Below are 20591 nucleotides of genomic sequence, written 5' to 3' on the forward strand. Positions count from 1 at the left end.
CCATATTAGTTCCAAGAGATGTGTGGTGGGTATGAATGAATCACATGTTTAATTGTCAGGGAATTATATGTCCAAAAATAAAACCTACATGGGTTTCCTTGATATTTCATGCCCATCCATCGAGCCCTGTGTCTAAATTAATCTCTTTCCTATTTCTAACCTTGCCTCTAGCTCTGATACATGAATATTCTCCAATTTCCTTCATTTGGGGCTGATCTCTAAACATTGACTTGGGATTCTCAGTTGTACAGGAACCTGTGCTTAACTGGAGAAAGCACAGATCGTCCGTGAAGGAAGAGAATTGAAGCCATCACCATTTCTTGCTGCATCATGCTAAGCAGTATGAATGAATAAGGAGAGCTCAAGTCAGGGCTGTAATCCCTGCATCTTGTTGTATAGAACCAGAGACAGGAGCCCAAAGTGTGAAACCCAACAGGGGGAGTCCACATCACAGTCACAGAAACTCTGCCCAGAGAGTGTGCAGAGTGCGACTGACATTCCTGGAAATGTTGGAGAAACTGTTTTGCACGGTTAGTGATTGACAACGACTATCGACACATGACGTGAGCGGCTCTGTGATCACCTGAAGTCTTGCAATACAAAGTCCTCAAAATTGGAAGTAAATGTTGTCACAGTCCTAATACTCAGCTCTGATCCTTCCATGAAGAAACCTACAATGGATCAGTCGGAAGGAGCAGTGAGGAACAGCATTCAACGGTTCACGAACACTGTTTTGTAGGGCTGGAGAGTTCATTAAATTCAGTACACCGAAGAGAATAATAAGCGCTGGCATGCTGTTCTGCATCCTGCACATCTTTACCATAACTGAAGATCTGAACCTTAACATCATAACCTTAAGGGCAGCACGGTAGCATAGTGGTTAGCATCAATGCTTCACAGCTCCAGGGTCCCAGGTTCGGTTCCCGGCTGGGTCACTGACTGTGCGGAGTCTGCACGTCCTCCCCGTGTGTGCGTGGGTTTCCTCCGGGTGCTCCGGTTTCCTCCCACAGTCCAAAGATGTGCGGGTTAGGTGGATTGGCCATGCTAAATTGCCCGTAGTGTCCTAAAAAGTAAGGTTAAGGGGGAGTTGTTGGGTTACGGGTATAGGGTGGATACGTGAGTTTGAGTAGGGTGATCATTGCTCGGCACAACATCGAGGGCCGAAGGGCCTGTTCTGTGCTGTACTGTTCGAAATCTAAATCATGAAAGATGAGGTGATAAAGACAGAAGATTTCTGTGTTGCAGGAGCTGGAGCATAGAATATAGAAAGAGAGAAACACAGTAGCATAGGAACATGAGTCGGCCATTTAGACCCGAGAGTCTGTTCATCCATTCATTCAGATCATGGATGATTTGCAACCTCATTCTATATATATGATTCATTGGCCCATATCCCTTAAAACCAATGGCTAACTGATGTTTATCATAAATATAAATTTCCATTTTCAGAAGAGTATTCCAAATTTTTACCACCCTTTGTGTGAATAACTCTTTCTTCATTTCATTCCTGAAAAGTCTGGCTTAAATTTCCAGACTACATCTGTGGACCGCGACTCCCCAGGCAATGAAAATTGTTTCTCTCTTCCTACCCTATCTGTTCATTTTAATATCTTGAAAACTTTGATCTAATCACCACTTAACTTTTTAAATGCAGAATTGGCGGCACGGTAGCACAGTGGTTAGCATTGTTGCTTCACAACACCAGGATCCCAGGTTCTATTTTTGGCTTGGGTCACTGTCTGTGCAGAATCCACGTTCTCCCCTTGTCTGCGTGTGTTTCCTCCGAGTGCTCCAGTTTCCTTCCACAAGTCCCGAAAGATGTGTCGCAGCACGGTAGCACAGTGGTTAGCACTGTTGCTTCACAGCGCGAGGGTCCCAGGTTTGATTCCCGGCTTGGGTCACTGACTGTGCTGAGTCTGTACATTCTCCCCGTGTCTGCATGGGTTTCCTCCGGGTGTTCCGGTTTCCACCCACATGTCCCGAAAGACGTGCTGTTAGGTGGATTGGACATTCTGAATTCTCCCTCTGTGTACCCGAACAGGCTCAGGAATGTGGCAACTAAGGGCTTTTCACAGTAACTTCATTACAGTGTTAATGTAAGCCAACTTATGACAATAATTAAGATTATTATTAAATTCCAAGGAATTCAACATCAGCATTTTCTAAAACCTCTTTTCCTAGCTTAACCTTTGAAGTTCAGGTATCCTTCTAGTAATCTATGCTGGTTACCCCACAAGGCTATTATATACTTCCTGAGGTTTGGTGGCCAGAAATCATCACAGAGATCGAAGTGTGGCCTAATCAGGGCTTTGTATGACTGAAGCATGGCTTCTATTCCGTTGGGTTCTAGTCTGGACTAGAACATTCTATTCACCATTTTGATTGTTTCTGTCCCAGTTTGTGTCATGGTAATTATCTACACACCTGAAACCCAAATTTCTTTGAACTACCACTGTTAACAGCTTTTCACCATTTAGAAAATCCCCTGTTCTCACAATTTTATCTCACAATTTCCTACATTGAAATCTATTTGCCACATTTCTGTCCATTCCAGCAATCTATCAACATCTCTCTGTAAACTTCCATCAACACTATCACCTGGCATTGCATTGTCATCATCTACGTCAATAAGAAATACAGTGAATGGTTGCAACCTTGACACCAGTCTTTGCAGGATATTACTTGTCATACCCTTACTATGATTCCCACATCATAAGTTCATAAGATATAGGAATAGAATTAGACCATTTGGCCCATATTGTCTGCTCTGCCATTCGATCACAGCTGACCTCATCCTGGCCTTAACGTTACTGTCCTGCCCGTTCTCGATAACCCTTCAACTCATTACCAATTAAAAATCTGTCTAACTCCTCCTTAAATATACTCACTCTCCCAGCATCCACCATCTGGGGTACGAATTACACAGATTCACAACCCTTTGGGCAAAGTAGTTTCTCTTCAACTCCATTTTAAATATGATACCTCTTGTCCTAAGACTATGACCTCTCATTCTGGAATGCCCCACAAGAGGAAGCATCCACTCCACATATACTTAATCCATACTTTTATTATTTTTTTTGTACCTCAATTTGATAACCCCTCATTCTTCTAAACTCTAGAGAGTAAAGGCCTAAACTGTTCAAACCCTCCTCATACAACAAACCCCTCCATCACTGGAATCAACCTGGTGAACCTCCTCTGAACTATCTCCAATGCCATTATACCTTTCCTCTAATAAGGGGACTAAAACTATGCACAATTAATTCTCCAGTTGTACTTTTTGTCTCCTTCCACTCAGCTGATTTTCTCACCAAGTCAACACTTCGCCTTCAATTCCTTGAGTTTCAAGGAAGGGCTGTGACTAATGGTGTTCCACAGGGATCAGTGCTAGGACCTTTGCTGTTCGTAGTAGATATAAATGATTTGGAGGAAAATATAACTGGTCTGGGACGAAATTCTCCGACCCCCAGCAGGGTCGGAGAATCGCCCGGGGCCGCCGGAAATCCCGCCCCCGCCATGTCCAGTATTCTCCCACCCGCAAAAAGTCGGCATGCCTCCAATCCCGCCGCCCGCCTCGGAGAATGATGGGGGGCGGCGGGAGGCTACGGGTTTCTGTGCTGCCGTTATTCTCCGGCCCGGATGGGCCGAAGTCCCGCCGCTGAGAGGCCTCTCCCGCCGCCGTGGTTTGAACTAACTCTGTGCCGGCAGGATCGGTGGCGCGAGCGGGCCCCTAGGGGGGGCGTTGGGCGATCGGACCCCGGGGGGTGCACCCACGGTGGCCAGGCCCACGATCGGGGCCCAACGATCGGCGGGCGGGCCAGTGCCGTGGGGGCACTCTTTTTCTTCTGCCTCCACCATGGCCTCCACCATGGCGGAGGCGGGAGAGAATCCCCCAGCGCATGCGCCGGTGGTGACGTCAACGGCAGCTGACGCACCGGCGTATGCGCGAACCGGCGAAGGCCTTGCTGCCATCCCCAGCGCCGGGCGTCAAAGGCCGCTGGAGCCGGTTTGGGCGCCAGTCAGTGTGGTGCCAACCACTCCGGCACCGGCCTAGCCCCTCAATGTGAGGGCTTGACCCCCAAAGATGCGGAGAATTCCGCACCTTTGGGGAGGCCCGATGCCGGAGTGGTTGGCGCCACTCCGCTACGCCGGGACTCCCCGCCCCGCCGGGTAGGGGAGAATTTCGCCCCTGATTAGTAAGTTCGCAGACGACACAAAGGTTGGTGGAATTGCGGATAGCAATGAGGACTGTCAGAGGATACAGCAGGATTTAGATCGTTTGGAGACTTGGGCGGAAAAATGGCAGATAGAGTTTAATTTGGACAAATGTGAGGTAATGCATTTTGGAAGGTCTAATGCAGGTAGGGAATATACAGTGAATGGTAGAACCCTCAATATTATTGACAGTCAGAGAGATCTAGGTGTACAGGTCCATAGGTCACAACACAGGTGGAGAAGGTAGTCAAGAAGGCATATGGCATACTTCTCTTCATTGGCCGGGGCATTGAGTATAAAAATTGGCAAGTCATGTTGCAGCTGTATAGAACCTTAGTTAGACCACACTTGGAGTATAGTGTTCAATCCAACACTACCAGAAGGATGTGGAGGCTTTAGAGAGGGTGCAGAAGAGATTTACCAGGATGTTGCCTGGTATGGAGGGCATTAGCTATGAGGAGAAGTTGAATAATGTACGAGACAAGTTCTTCACACAGAGGGTAGTGGGTGCCTGGAACTCGCTGCTGGAGGAGGTGTTGGAAGCAGGAACGATAGTGACGTTTAAGGTGCATTTTGACAAATACGTAAATAGGATGGGAATATAGAGGGATACGGATCCCGGAAGTGCAGAAGATTTTAGTTCAGACGGGTAGCTGGTCGGCACAGGCTTGGAGAGCCGAAGGGCCTGTTCCTGTGCTGTACTTTACTGTGTTCTTTGTTTAGCTAACAGTCTGTTATGTGGGACTTTATGAAATGCCTTCTGGACATCCATATCAATGACATACAGATACTTCCCATTGTGCACCAACTTAATCTTCAAAAAATTCAATGAGATTCTTCAGGTTTGATCTACCCTTTACAAATCCATGTTGGCTCTCTCTGCTATTCAGGATATTTAATCGGTCTGTTGTTAACTATAAATCTGAGTAATTTTCCAAAGTTCCCTGAATTCAAGATTTGAAAATTGGAAAATTGCACATGGCCACTCCATCTTTCCAGGAATGTAAAAGAAGGAAATGAAGGAATTGGAATCCTGATGGCTAGTCATCTGTCAGAAATTTCATACCAGAAATTAATTTCTGGGGATTTAAAAACAAAATTATTTAATGCAATTATATTTTCCACTCCTATTACAGATTATAGAGAAATACAGCACAGAACAGGCCCTTCGGCCCACGATGTTGCGCCGAACTTTTGTCCTAGGTTAATCATAGAATTTTGGACAATTTGTCATGGCCAATCCACCCAACCTGCACATCTTTGGACTGTGGGAGGAAACCAGAGTACCCGGAGGAAACCCACGCAGTCACGGGGAGGATGTGCAGACTCCACACAGACAGTGACCCAAGTCGAAATCGAACTTGGGACCCTGGAGCTGTGAAGCAATTGTGCTATCCACAATGCTACCGTGCTGCCCTTAAGAAGTTAACCTACACTCCCTTATTCTACCCTAATCCAAGTACCTATCCAATAGCCGCTTGAAGGTCCATAAATTTTCCGACTCAACTACTACCACAGGCAGTGCATTCCATGCCCCCACTACTCTCTGGGTAAAGAACCTACCTCTGACATCCCCTCTATATCTTCCACCATTTATCTTAAATTTATGTCCCCTTGTAATGGTGTGTTCCACCCGGGGAAAAAGTCTCTGACTGTCTACTCTATCTATTCCCCTGATCATCTTATAAACCTCTATCAAGTCGCCCCTCATCCTTCTCCGTTCTAATGAGAAAAGGCCTAGCACCCTCAACCTTTCCTCGTATGACCTACTCTCCATTCCAGGCAACATCCTGGTAAATCTCCTTTGCACCTTTTCCAAAGCTTCCACATCCTTCCTAAAATGAGGTGACCAGAACTGCACACAGTACTCCAAATGTGGCCTGACAAATTACTTATGGTAATTTTTGTGAGTCCATGTCCCTTATTCAACAATAATTTCTTTGGGATGTCTGACATGCTGATGTATTTCTCTACTGGAAATACTGAGGCAAAATAATTACTTCACCATTTCCTTAAAGGACCCACATTGTCCCTGATGACTTTTTCCGAATGTAATTGTAAAATATTTTTTATGTTCATTTTGATATCTGTGGTGATATGCCTCTTTGAGGGGTGGTGGAGTTATCAGGTCATATGACCTATCGTGGAGAGGCAATTATTTGACAGGTGAAGTCCTGGAGCCATTGAGTTAACACGCTTTTTTATTACTTGCACTATGTATACAATTGTTTGTTTCCAAATAAATGTCCTGTTCATTTACCTGCATTGTTGGTCACTAGCTCCTCACAGTTGTCACAATGTCCCTTGCAGGTTTATTTTTATTCTTCCCTTTTGTGGCTGGTACTATCTATTTTGGTATCCTTTGCTGTTATTTGCCTCATTCCATTTACTAGGATTTGTGCTATTTTTTGCAATTTTTTTTCGTTTCATAATGTCACTTGCCTCTTCGGTTTTCTACAGCTATCTTTTTGGCAAGTAGCCATCTTGCCCTTTTATAGGTGTAAATTATTCCTGTACGTTATTTTTCAGATTTTCACCTTAACAGGTTTTCCCAGTTTACTGTGGACTGTCTCTGTCCCATTCCATTGGAAACAGCTTTACTAGAACGTCAAGAGCTGTTTCACATTTCCTCCTTGCAAACATGACTTTGACTCAATCATAATGTGATGGTTATGAAATGAAAATTCACTACATTTTATCTTTTTAGATAAATCTGCCTCATCACTTATTAACCTAATATTTCAGCTGCAGAGTTGGTTCAAGATGTATTTTTGAAAAAACAAAAAATAGCTGAGACTCAATCAAGAAATTAATTTTGGTATGTGCTGCTCTGCTTGTCCCCTGCTCCACCACAAATAAATCACTCTGCTTTCACTACATGTTTCTCTAATCTTTAATCATTAATTCTTTCCTGTTTCTTACTTATACCAATAAAGGCAGGATTTAATGGTCACTCTGGTTGGCCCACCCATCACTGAAGAGCCATTGGCAATCCCGCCGTGGTCATTCTGGCCCTAACAGCCCCATTTAATTCCATTGAGGCTCTTTAGCGCCTTCAGCCGAAATTCCTGGCCGCTTAAGATATCTTGGCCGATCTGGCACCCAGACTGAACATCTGCTCATATCCATGAGGGAATGAAATCTGCCACCTTCACCTGAATGGCCTACATTTGAGTCCAGATCCACAGCGATGTGGTTGACTCTTAACTGCCCTCTGACACTGTATAGCAAGCCACTCAGTTGTTCCAAACTGCTTCAGAAAGTCATAAAATCAAATGATCTATCTGGCAACAGGTGTACCAGTGACACGCCTAGACCTTTTGACCATGTAAAATCCCCAATGTACTACCCGTTTTCCAGGATCTATGCAGTCTGCAAGATACAAAATGACAGACTGGATACGTGGGCATATTTAAGATTGGAAGTGCACTTCCATTGTATTGGATAAGGACAAACGGGAGTTGCCCTTTACCCACATCTGAAATAGACCTTAGACCCTTTGAAAATGCAAAGAAGCAATTTAACACCTGCTTCAAGTCCTAAAATGTTTTGCCAGTTTTGTCTGCCTCAGGCAAAAACGTTTCTAAACCATTTGTGTGTGAAAGATAATGGATGTGTTTACCTTAATTAGCACTGCTCTGACTCTTACGATCTCGGGGTGTTTGACATCCAAGCATTGGTCCCAACTTCTGAACCTTCCTCTGGATACCAAACATAGTCTCCAACCTGATCCCTCCCTCCTGACCTCTTGATCCTTGTGTAAACTTCAAGCCGAGATACACTCAGCAAACATAGTTGCTGATAAGATGTACACCCTTGTGGGCCACTGCACAGGTTTCATGATGATGAGGTGCGGGACCCTTTATTTGTGCACAGGATGCTAACACTAGGGAGAAGATATGGAATGAGTATTCCCAGATCTAAACCTTACGGGTGAAATGAGCAGAGGCGAAATAGAAAAACTGCAAGATTACAAAAGAAAGATGTGGCGATGCGGGCATTGGACTGGGGTGAGCACAATAAGAAGTCTTACAACACCAAGTTAAATTCCAACAGCTTTGTTTCAAATCACTAGCTTTCGGAGCACTGCTCCTTCCGCAGGTGAATGAGAAAGAACTCGAGAATATAATGTCAGCAGATGTGTTACAGAAGGAAGGGCCACTCCATGCGAGATTGTTACGCCTCCTGGAGCAAGTGCCCGGTTAATACCAACCCTATGTTCCCCGGAGTCACAACACAAGTGAACTAACCAATAGTACTTATAAATTTCCAGAAGACTTTGGCCCTTGCTGCCCAAAAATTATAATCAACAGGTTTGTAAGTAAAAACGCAATTCATCCATAACAAGAATGATGAGAGAGAGCTGTGGAGGCTTGTCATTGAATATATTCTATACTGACTTCAGCACAGATTTGAGTTTCACATTTTTTATCCCATCCTTAAAGTTACAAAGCCAATTCTCAGAGAGGAAAGAGCAAACCCTAATCCATCTCATTACTTGCTCCAAACCCAATTCAAATTCATATTAAATTCAATTTATGGTCTCCACAAGAGAGACATACTAGATCCAAGCTGACAAGAACAGGCATTGCACCTCATCTTGGGCTTGATCGATGCTTGATCTTAGCCAAAAGACCGAAGGCTATGGAAAATGGATGGAGTTGAGATCACAATCAGATCAAATGTGATCTTACTGAGCAGTGCAACAGGCTTGAAGGGCCTATTCTTCCTTTTATTTCTTATGTTTTTATAAACATTTATTGTGAAATTCACTTATTAAATATTTTTCTAAAAATGTATGTGCTGCACATATAAGATTGATTCCTTGTAAATTCATCACAATTGTCACTATTTTGTTCGACGTGAGCTTCAGGTATTACAGGGTGTAGGTACTATGCAGCCTGTCTCTTAGCTCAAGTAAACTATGCATTGAAGCTTGCTGGTGCAGTATCAAATATGACTATCAAATGGTTTGATGAAGTAATTATTGATGGTATGAGAACGATAATGTGATAGTGCCATCTTGTGGCCACTGTATAATATGTCAAAAGCGTTAGCCTTAATTAAATCTTGAAAGTGCAGCTGAACAGTTAAATAGGCCATGTGGGTGGCTCTTTCATTCATTGAATGTTGGGCTGCAAAGCTACTCTGAGAAACATTTTAAGTAGTCCACAGAGCCTTTTACTTCAGACAGGCGCACTTTTATTTATATTTATTTATGCATGTGGGCACCTGTTGTAAATTTTAGCCCCACTGGACTCATGCAGCTGGATTCACCGTTTTTGAGGTTAAGTGCAGAGGATTAAGTCGGGGTTCTGGGTTATAGGGATAGGGTAGATATATGGGCTTCAGTAGGGTGCTCTTTGTAAGGGCCGGTGCAGACTCAATGGGCCTCCTTCTGCACCGTAAATTCTATGATTCTATGATGAAACATCCAGTAAATTCAACTGGATAATGACAAGCAAACCAACTACCAACTTTAACTGACCCACCCACTAACCACACACACAGGACAGGCAAACACAGAGTGAGGAAGGTATGAAAAAATAAGGATGAAGGTCAAAAGATAAGTCTTTACTTCAAATGGTGGTTCCTTCACCACTTTCCTCACAGCGCCTCCTGGTTGATGGAAGTCTCTGGTTTACATTTAGTAATGGCCTTCTTTGCAGAGTCATTCATCCAGGTTAGAAAATTTCGGACTCACTGGCAGCAGGCTTTCTGGAGAGGCGCTCTATTTCTTATCAAACAGGACCTTCATCTTAGTTAACACCCAGGCCTATATCTTTCTGGATAGACACTTTGTTTCACATTAATCCTTGCTTTCAGGTTGGGGTTTGAGAATGAAACCCAGTGTTGGTGGAGAGAGAGACAGCCCTCACAACCGCCTCCTAATGAGAGTTTAGCTCCTTCTTTTGTGGGAGAATTAGTCAGAACCCTAATAAAGCTGCAGAATCAAATGTTAAACCAAACTGCAAACTCGTGACTCTAAAAGCAGTCCAGTCAGATCAGATCCAATCGCTACCTATTACTGGGCAGAGCACATCCCTTTGGACCAATTCATTAACCACCAGCCAAATTAATCAAACTGAGTCACTACTGACACTGGCCAATCTGCAAACACTAATCTAAAACAGCACAGTCTTCTGGGCCTTTCTGTTTGAATTAAAGGTACAAGTTGCTTTGCCTTAAAGTCACAGTTCAATTAAACATCCATGGATCAAAAATGTAATGGCAAAAATAAAAGAAAGGGGAAATGAGGGAATAAACAGGAAGGACCTTTCCAAGACATGCTAGATTTCTTTGAGTAAAAGTAAAACACAGAGTGAGGAAGGTATGAAAAAATAAGGATGAAGGTCAAAAGATAAGTCTTTACTTCAAATGGTGGTTCCTTCACCACTTTCCTCACAGCGTATGCTAGCGATCTGAAATGAAAAGAGAAAATGCTGGAAAAAAACCAGCTGGTCTGGCAAAATCTGTGGCGAGGGAAACAGAATTAACATTGTAAGTCCAATAAGACTCTTCTGAACTGAAGAGAAATAGGGATGTTTTGTGTTTTCCGCTGTTGAAGTAAGGGAGAAGGGCAGTTGGAGCCAAGTAGGTCAGCGATAGGTTAGAGGCTGGGGGTGATCACACAACAATGTTTTCATAGAACACAAGGCAAAAGGAATAGTAAGACAGTATTATAGACCCTAAACATTGGTCCAACAGGTGTTAATAGCAGAATAAAGGTCAGGACTGTCTGAAAACAAAATAGTAGAATATGATGAAAGCAGAATAAAGGTCAGCAATTTCTGAAAGCAAGAAAACGAGGATGTAAGGGTCCTTCCTGCTTATTCCGTTTACGCCATGCGAAATTGCCCTTAGTGTCCAAAAAGGATTGGGCGGGGTTGCTGGATTACGGAAATGGGGTGGAGGTGTGGGCTTGGCTAGGGTGCTCTTTCCAAGGGCCGGTGCACACTTGATGGGCCAAATGGCCTCCTTCTGCATTGTAAATTCTATGATTCCCTTATTATCCATTTAATTTTGATTTGCTGTTGCACTTTTGATCTATTGATGATTGATGGACATGTGACTTTAAGGCACTAATTCAAACAGAAGAATCTGGAAGGTTGTGTTAGTTTCAACTGATTGTAGACTTGCATGAGTGAGGACTTGGTTTGATTGATTGGCTTGTGACCAATGAATTGGCCCAAATGGCTGTGCTCTGCTGGTAACATGTGATGATTGGATCTGATCCCACTAATTTGGTTATCAGAGCCCCGAGGCTTGAGCTTGGTTTCAGTTTGATTCTGTATGCCTGCTGAAGAGATCCAACAAACTCTCTCCAAGAAGATCCAGTTAATTCTCTCCTGAAGGCCACTGTGAGGGCTGACTGAGTGGCAAGGTGGCACAATGGTTAGCACTGCTGCCTCACACACCAAGGACCTGGGTTCAATTTTAGCCTTGGGCCATTGCTTGTGTGGAGTTTGTACTTTCTCCCTGTGACTGTGTGGGTTTCCTCCGGGTGCTCCGGTTTCTTACCACAGTCCAAAGATGTGTAGTTCAGGTGGATTGGTCATGATAAATTGCCCCTTAGTGTCCAAAAGGTTAGGTAGGATTACTGGGGTACGGGGATAGGGTGGTGCATGGGCCTGGGTTGGGTCCTGTTTCAATGGGTCGGTGCAGACTCAATGGGCCAAATGGCTTCCTGCTCTGTAGTGATTCAAGGGGCCTAAAGAAAAACCACAAGCTGAAAGTAATGTTTAATTTGACAGAAAGTGTCTCTCCAGAAAGACATTCACCTGAATGTGAACCTTGAGCTGAAGGCCCAGTATGATAAATAAGCTGTGGAATTCTCCGTCGGCGGGATTCTCTGCCACGCCACCAGTGCACCCATGCCCTCACCTTTGCCGACGGCGTGGGGTGGCCCACAATGGGAAACCCCATTGACCGGCTGCAGGAATAGAGAATCCCACAACGATGAAGGTATGGTGCGCTGGAAATCAGGGCTGGCAGGACGGAGTATCCTGCCCATGCTGACTCTCTAGAAAGGCTGTTTCCTTTGAGTATTACATTTTCCAAACTTTGGGGACCTTGAATGAATGATTCTACAAATAAGACCATTTCATGCTGCAAGCCAAAGAATCTAATCTGCAAGCTTGCTGTTAAGAAAGTGTGCTAAGGGCAGCACGGTGGCGCAGTGGTTAGTATTGCTGCCTCACGGTGCCGAGGTCCCATGTTCGATCCCGGCTCTGGGTCACTGTCCATGTGGAGTTTGCACATTCACCCCGTGTTTGCGTGGGTTTCGCCCCCACAACCCAAAGATGTGCAGGTTAGGTGGATTGGCCACACTAAATTGCGCCTTAATTGGAAAAAATGAATTGGGTACTCTTAATTTGAAAAAATAAATTGCTGCCTCATGGCGCTGAGGTCCCTTCGATCCGGCTCTGTGTCACTGTCCATGTGGAGTTTGCATATTCTGCCTGTGTTTGCATGAGTTCCAACCCCAAAACCCAAAATGATGTGCAGGGTAGATGGATTGGCCACATTAAATTGTCCCTTAATTAACGAAAATGAATTGAGTACTCCAAATTTATATTAAAAAAAAGAAAGTGTGCTAAAAGAACCCCCATCTGAAGCAAAGACTCTTGGGCTGGATTCTCTGGACCCCGACGCCGAAATCACATCCAGGGTTGGGGCGGAGAATCCAGTTTTGCGCATTGAATCAGGAGCGGCGGTGCTTCCTCGATTCTTCAGCCCCCGAAAAGTGGCGTACCCGGGAAGTACGCCGCGCTGCTTATCACCCACCTCTTATGGGACCGGGCTACTTTTGGGCGGGTGGTCTGGGTCGGTCGCACGGCCAATTGGGGAACTATTTATGAGGTCCTGTTTACGTAGTCTGAGTCCACCATGGAGCACAGCGCAGCTGCTGGAGGCCACTGCCATGCGTATGCGCGGCCTCTGACGAGGATGTGCAGGGGCCCATATCTGCAGATAAAGCTGCGAGCTTCATAACGGGTCCCTGCTAGCCTCCTGCGGGGCGGTGAATATGTGGCCTTTTGACGGCAGTTTTTCTGGGGTGAAAGGCCACAGTTTTTATGACATAGTCCCTGAAACGGAGAATCCAGCCCCTTATTACTTTGATCCTCATAATTTTTTCACCCCTCTGTGTTTGTCTCTCTTGTGCTTGTGAGTAGATGGTGGGGTAGTTAAAGTGGGTAGTAGATATTAGCTTGTCGTTAACCTGTTATGTTTGCTTCATATAATAGTTCTTGGTATGACTAAACTGTAATAATTTTTACATTTACAAACTGGATGACTGTGATTATTGCGCAGCGAAGAACCAAATACTTTGGGTATGTTTATAAGAATTATTGGTTAATTCACTAGTGTTGTGACTCCAGGGCCCAAGATGCCGTAACAAGAAGAAGATAGACGCTTGCACTTGGGAGGAAACAAAATCAAAATAGAGGACGCATTTCATGGACTGAAATTGTTAAACTCATTGTTGTGATCAGAGATTATAAAGTGCTTAATCAGAAGATGAGGGGCTGGTATTCTCGCTTGTATTGGGCTTTGCCTCAACATTATAGCAGGCCGAGAACACAAATATGATTGATTGAACCAGCAAATGACTGGAAAATTGGGGTTAAGTTTGCAAACTGAACGAGGATGTTTTCCTTTGGAGAGATAGCATTATGAGCAGTGAGTACAGTGGACTAAATTGAAAGAAGGACAAGTAAATAACTGCTTACCTGGAAGGGGTATTTGGGGCCTTGCACAGTGAGGATGGAGTAGGTAAAGTGACAGATGTTACATAGAACATAGAGTGCAGAAGGAGGCCATTCGGCCCATTGAGTCTGCACTGACCCATTTAAGTTCTCACTACCACCCTATCCCCATAACCCAAAAACCCCTCCTAACCTTTTTCGACACTGAGGGAAATTTGGCATGGCCAATCCACCTAACCTGCACATCTTTGGACTGTGGGAGGAAACCGGAGCACCCGGAGGAAACCCACGCAGACACGGGGAGAACGTGCAGACTCCGCACAGACAGTGACCCAGCATGGAATCGAACCTGGGACCCTGGAGCTGTGATGCCACAGTGCTAGCCACATGTGCTACCATGTACTACCGTGCTGCCCTGTGCTACCATGCCACCCTACGCATCTCCTATGATTGCATGGAAGTGTGTTGTGGGAAGGGGATGAAGTGTTAGGAGTGATGGAGGAAAGGGTCAGGTTGCCATGGAGGGAACAGTCCAATTGGAAAGGTGACAGGGGAAGATGTGTTTGGTGGTGGCTTCATGCCATAGTAGACAAAAATGGTGGTGGATAATTCTTTGAATACGGAGGTTGGTGGGGTGTGAAGTGAGGACAAGGGGATTTCTTCTTAAGAGAAGGGAAGGGGTGATGGAGCCATCAATTCACTAGACACGTGCTTTAAGATATGAACAGTGGTTTTAATCTACTTACTACAGAGCCAGCCTGTTACCCGTTGAACTCTCGATGAACTGCAGGCTGGCTCTGGACAAGGGTATGTATACAGCAGTACGGAGGGAGGAATCAAGGGCGGAGCCAAGGGTGGAGCCCTGTACAAACTCCTGAACATTCCCAGAGCTACTCCCCCTAGTGGTCGGATAACGCTACTGCGCTTACAATGGTATTGGTAAATACAGTGTGACTTACTAAGTTACATTCACCACAAGGGGTAAGGGTTCAAATGCAGGAAATGGGTTGGACATCGTTGAAGGTCCTGCCAAACAATGGAGAGCAAATCCTTGGCTAAAGGAAAGGAAAGGCTTGTTGTAAGCACTGGTGTGAGAGGTAGCATCACTGGAGTAGATGTAATGGAGATGGAAAAACTGAGAAGGGCAAGTAGCCAAGGTAGCTGTGGGAGCCGTTGGGCTCGTAATGAATATTAATATTCTGTTTACCAGCAAAAATGGAGACTAAAATCTAAAGAAGGGAAGGGAAATGTCTGATAATGTCATATCGGTATTGCTTAATGCTGTCACCTGGAACTGGAAAACCTTATCAGTTTTGCTTCCATTTTCTGCCCATCTCTCACCTTCCCATGGACCATCTTCCATCTTTTGCTTTTTGAAATCGCTGTATCCCATTCTCCTAATTTTTCTGCCTCTTCAAATGCTATCCATTTTTCTATCTCATTCAGACTGTACTTTACCCGATAGACATTCAGACAGTACCTTTGGGAGTCCTGCTGCATGTTTCATCTGCGCCCCACCAGCTGAAGCAGTCTGCCCACGGCAGGGGGTTTTGAAAGGAGGCAAACAAGTAGTACAGGCTGTAGGCGAGGATGCAGGTGTAGGAAATATCATCAATTGCACCAAAAAGGACCATAGTTATACCCACACCTTAAAATGGGGGGAAAAATGGATCAATGAAAGAGCAGAAACTATTAATTTGAAGTAAACTATTTCACATGAATTCAGGTAGTCAGAAAAATGAATCTTGTTCCATTAGAGTTGGTTACCATGGTAATCTCCGCCATTACATATTTGTGTGTCCATAATTCCTTAAAAATATTAATAAATATTAAAACATTTAATGAAGGAGCCTCAACTGCTTCACTGGGCAAGGAATTCCATAGATTCACAACCCTTTGGGTGAAGAAGTTCCTCCTAAACTCAGTCCTAAATCTACTGCCCCTTATTTTGAGGCTATGTCCCCTAGTTCTGCTTTCACGCGCCAGTGGAAACAACCTGCCCGCACCTATCCTATCTATTCCCTTCATAATTTTAAATGTTTCTATAAGATCCCCCCTCATCCTTCTAAATTCCAACGACTACAGCCCCAGTCTACTCAACCTCTCCTCATAATCCAACCCCTTCAGCTCTGGGATTAACCTAGTAAATCTCCTCTGCACACCCTCCAGTGCCAGTACGTCCTTTCTCAAGTAAGGAGACCAAAACTGAACACAATACTCCAGGTGTGGCCTCACTAACACCTTATACAATTGCAACATAACCTCCCTAGTCTTAAACTCCATCCCTCTAGTAATGAAGGACAAAGTTCCATTTGCCTTCTTAATCACCTGTTGCACCTGTAAACCAACTTTCTGTGAATCATGCACTAGCACACCCAGGTCTCTCTGCACAGTGGCATGCTTTAATATTTCATCGTTTAAATAATAATCCCGTTTGCTGTTATTCCTACCAAAATGGATAACCTCACAATTGTCAACATTGTATTCCATCTGCCAGACCCTAGCCCATTCACTTAACCTATCCAAATCCCTCTGCAGACTTCCAGTATCCTTTGCACTTTTCGCTTTACCACTCATCTTAATGTCATCTGCAAACTTGGACACATTGTCCTTGGTCCCCAACTCCAAATCATCTATGTAAATTGTGAACAGGTATGAAGAGGTATGTTCCAGAAACATATAGACAAATTCAAAGATGCCAGACAATGCTCAGAATGCGAGCATTTGCAAGTAATTAAATCTTTACAGATCCAAAGATGGGGTAACCCCAGGTTAAAGAGGTGTGAATTGTCTCTAGCCAGGACAGTTGGTAAGATTTCGCAAGCCCAGACCAGATGGTGGGGGATGAATGTAATGCGACATGAATCCCAGGTCCCGGTTGAGGCCGCACTCATGTGTGCGGAACTTGGCTATAAGTTTCTGCTCGGTGATTTTGCGTTGTCGCATGTCCTGAAGGCCGCCTTGGAGAACGCTTATCCGGAGATTAGTGGGTGAATTCCCTTGACTGCTGAAGTGTGCCCCAACTGGAAGGGAACATTCCTGCCTGGTGATTGTCGTGCAATGTCCGTTCATTCGTTGTCGCAGTGTCTGCCTGTTCTTGCCAATGTACCACACTTCGGGACATCCTTTCCTGCAGCGTATTAGGTAGACAACGTTGGCCGAGTTGCACGAGTATGTACCGCCTACCTGGTGGGTGGTGTTCTCACGTGTAATGGTGGCATCCATGTTGATGATCTGGCACGTCTTTCAGATAACCTCACGATGCTCCACTTCTGCGGGTAACTGTCTGTAGTGTTCCTGGTTGTTGAGTTGTCGGTATACTTCTTTGCAGTAGTCCATTCTGTTCAGTATGACGGTGGCCCCTCCTTTGTCTGCTGGTTTGATAACGATGTTGCGGTTGGTCTTGAGAGCGCAAATGGCATTGCGTTGTGCTTGGGTGATGTTCGGGGCTGTCTTGTGAATGCGACTGATGAATCTGGCATTGACGTGACTCCTGGAGGCTTGAGCATACATGTCGAGTCCAGGGCAGCGGCCCTAGAATCACTTAAACAACTACACGATGACATCAATACGTTCCATCCCACCATCAAACTCACCATGGACTACTCTCCAAAATCAGTTGCATTCTTGGACACACTCGTCTCCATCAAGGATGGTCACCTCAGCACTTCGCTTTACTGCAAGCCCATGGGTAACCTCACGATGCTCCACTTCTCCAGCTTCCACCCTAAACACATTAAAGAAGCCATTCCCTATGGACAAACCCTCCGAACGCACAAGCTCTGCTCAGACAAGGAGGAGCATAACAGACATCTACAGACGCTGAAGGATGCCCTCACATGAACGGGATATGGCACTCGACTCATCAATCGACAGTTCCAACGCGCCACAGCAAAAAACCGCACCGACCTCCTCAGAAGACAAACATGGGACAAAACCGACAGAGTACCCTTTGTCGTCCAGTACTTTCCCGGAGCTGAGAAACTGCGACATCTTCTTCGCAGCCTTCAACATGTCATCGATGAAGATGAACATCTTGCCAAGGTCATCCCCACACCCCCACTACTTGCCTTCAAACAACCGCGCAACTTCAAACAAACCATTGTTTGCAGCAAACTATCCAGCCTACTAACAGCGACCATGACACCACACAACCCTGCCGTGGCAATCTCTGCAAAACGTGCCAGATCATCGCCATGGATACCACCATTACACGTGAGAACACCACCCACCAGGTACGTGGTACATACTCGTGCGACTCGGCCAACGTTGTCCACATCATTCGCTGCAGGAAAGGATGTCCCGAAGCGTGGTACATTGGCGAGACCATGCAGACGCTGCGACAACGAATGAACGGACATCGCACAACAATCACCAGGCAGGAGTGTTCCCTTCCAGTCGGGGAACACTTCAGCAGTCAAGGGCATTCAGCCTCTGATCACCAGGTAAGCGTTCTCCAAGGCGGCCTTCAGGACGTGTGACAATGCAGAATCGCCGAGCAGAAACTTATAGCCAAGTTCCGCACACATGAGTGCGGCCTCAACCGGGACCTGGGATTCATGTCGCATTACATTCATCCCCCACCATCTGGCCTGGGCTCGCAAAATCCTACCAACTGTCCTGGCTAGAGACAATTCACACCTCTTTAACCTGGGGTTACCCCATCTTTGGATCTGTAAAGATTTAATTACCTGCAAATGCTCGCATTCTAAGCATTGTCTGGCATCTTTGAATTTGTCTATATATATGTTTCTGGAACATACCTCTTCATTCACCTGAGGAAGGAGCAGTGCTCCGAAAGCTAGTGTTTGAAACAAACATGTTGGACTTTACCTGGTGTTGTGAGACTTCTTACTAACTATTCATTTGTCATGTCAGCAAGGTTTACAACTGGTTTGGCATAACGGGAAATAGTCGAGGAGATCCCTCTGGTGGCACTAAGGTAATTGTAACCCCTCGGGGAAAGGGACATGCTTGGGCAGTGCCCTGATACTGTTGCTTGGCACAGGTTGGCACTGCCAGGTTGCCTTTGCCAGGTTGCCACTTTGCCGGCAATGATGATTGGAAGGAGAGAGAGCCTCTACGACGGGGTCGGGGGGGAGGTTATTTTTAGCTCTGATCGGGGCGCCCTTCAAAGAAGGCAACTCGACTTCGGTGGAGCCGGTTGCCGTCTCTATCAGGCTCGGCCTTGCCAGAGTGATGGCATAAATCACTAACTGGTCCAATTGATGAGTCCAATTGATCTGTGATCCCTAATATCTGTGCCACCCTGGCGATATACAAGGCATGTTCTCATCTGAGCTCAAGGTGGCTATGACTGCAGGTCGACCCACAATTCTCTGACTCTCTCTGCCTTCCAGTGTTTTCTTATCCTGCATTGAGAGAAAGTGGACAGTTGGAAATGTGCTAAATGGAATGTGTGGGAAGGATGGAATGAGATAAGTTTGCAGTAGGTGACCATGATGGAGGGGTGCGAGATAGCAGCAGGATGAAGGTGAGGATGAGTGTGGGCTGCTCAGAATACGATTTGAGTAGAAAACCAGAGAGAAAAGAATGTATGGAACCACGGGCTGCATCGGTTAGAGAAGTGCTGAACAGCAGAACGCTGGCGAAGGCAGAGATTGATGGATATCATCTGAAAATGGGATAGCACTCACTTTTTCCAACACTGTAAAGTCCTGGGCACCGCATTCCTGCTGCTTCCAGCCTCCACAGCAGCCTGCCACACCAGTTTCATCAGTGTAGCTCACCTCCTCCTCCTCCTCCAGTCCATCTCCATTCTGGTTCTAACATCGCATTACCTCCAGGGAAAAGTCATAGACGAAAGGCCAGCCCTCTCACCTCGTCCTGTATGCTTTTGCCTCCAGTAGCTTTTGGAAGCAGGGTCCCCTATAACTATTCTGACCTCTGCCACTTTTCCCTTTAAATACTAAAGCATCAGTCGTGGTTGTCATCACACCCAGACTCTGGGATTTTGGGAAACCCAAAATGGGATGCTAATTCTTTGGCCATGTTGAATAACAAAGGAAACACCGCTGCTAAAACAAATACTTTCCTGACCAGCTGGCAGCTACCACCCTCCCTCTTACATGCAGGTCTCACATAGTAACATATACAATGTTTCCACTTGTGGCATAACTAGAAGCCTCCAACTGAAGACAATCACTGAGAAATCCAGTTGGAATTTCAGAAAAAACTTCTTTAGTCAGAGAAGTGGGAACTTTCTGTCAGAGGTGTTGATTAAGTCAAATGGATGAAAAATGAAAAAATGAAAATCACTTATTGTCACAAGTAGGCTTCAATGAAGTTACTGTGAAAAGCCCCTAGTCGCCACATTCCGGCGCCTGTCCGGGGATGCTGGTACGGGAATCGAACCGTGCTGCTGGCCTGCTTGGTCTGCTTTAAAAGCCAGTGATTTAACTCAGTGAGCTAACCAGCCCCAGGATAAGGTGCACTCGATGAGAGGCTTGATAAGGATATGAGTAGAATGACAGTGTTAGATGGGGAAAGAATGGAGGAGGCTCAAGTGGAGCATCAATGGACCGGTTTGACCAAATTAATAGTTTCTGTATTGCACGTCCACTGTAATTCTATGCAATCAGTTCACTCAAAGAGACTATATTCCCTCCTCCACAGAATGACAATGTATTTATTCATATCCTTCAA

The 20591-nt window shown here is 45.3% G+C and overlaps 1 protein-coding gene across 1 annotated transcript in view; it reads right to left on the minus strand.

Moving 5' to 3' along the window:
• The window catches only part of LOC119951483 (sodium- and chloride-dependent neutral and basic amino acid transporter B(0+)-like), a 68471-nt gene that overhangs the window by 42261 nt on the left and 5619 nt on the right, over positions 1–20591 (minus strand). The window contains exon 4 of the mRNA XM_038774694.1: positions 15406–15573. Coding sequence (XP_038630622.1) covers positions 15406–15573 — 168 coding nt within the window. The remainder of the gene's footprint in view (positions 1–15405; positions 15574–20591) is intronic.

Source organism: Scyliorhinus canicula, chromosome 17 (genome assembly GCF_902713615.1).
Source record: "Scyliorhinus canicula chromosome 17, sScyCan1.1, whole genome shotgun sequence".
Taxonomy (NCBI): domain Eukaryota; kingdom Metazoa; phylum Chordata; class Chondrichthyes; order Carcharhiniformes; family Scyliorhinidae; genus Scyliorhinus; species Scyliorhinus canicula.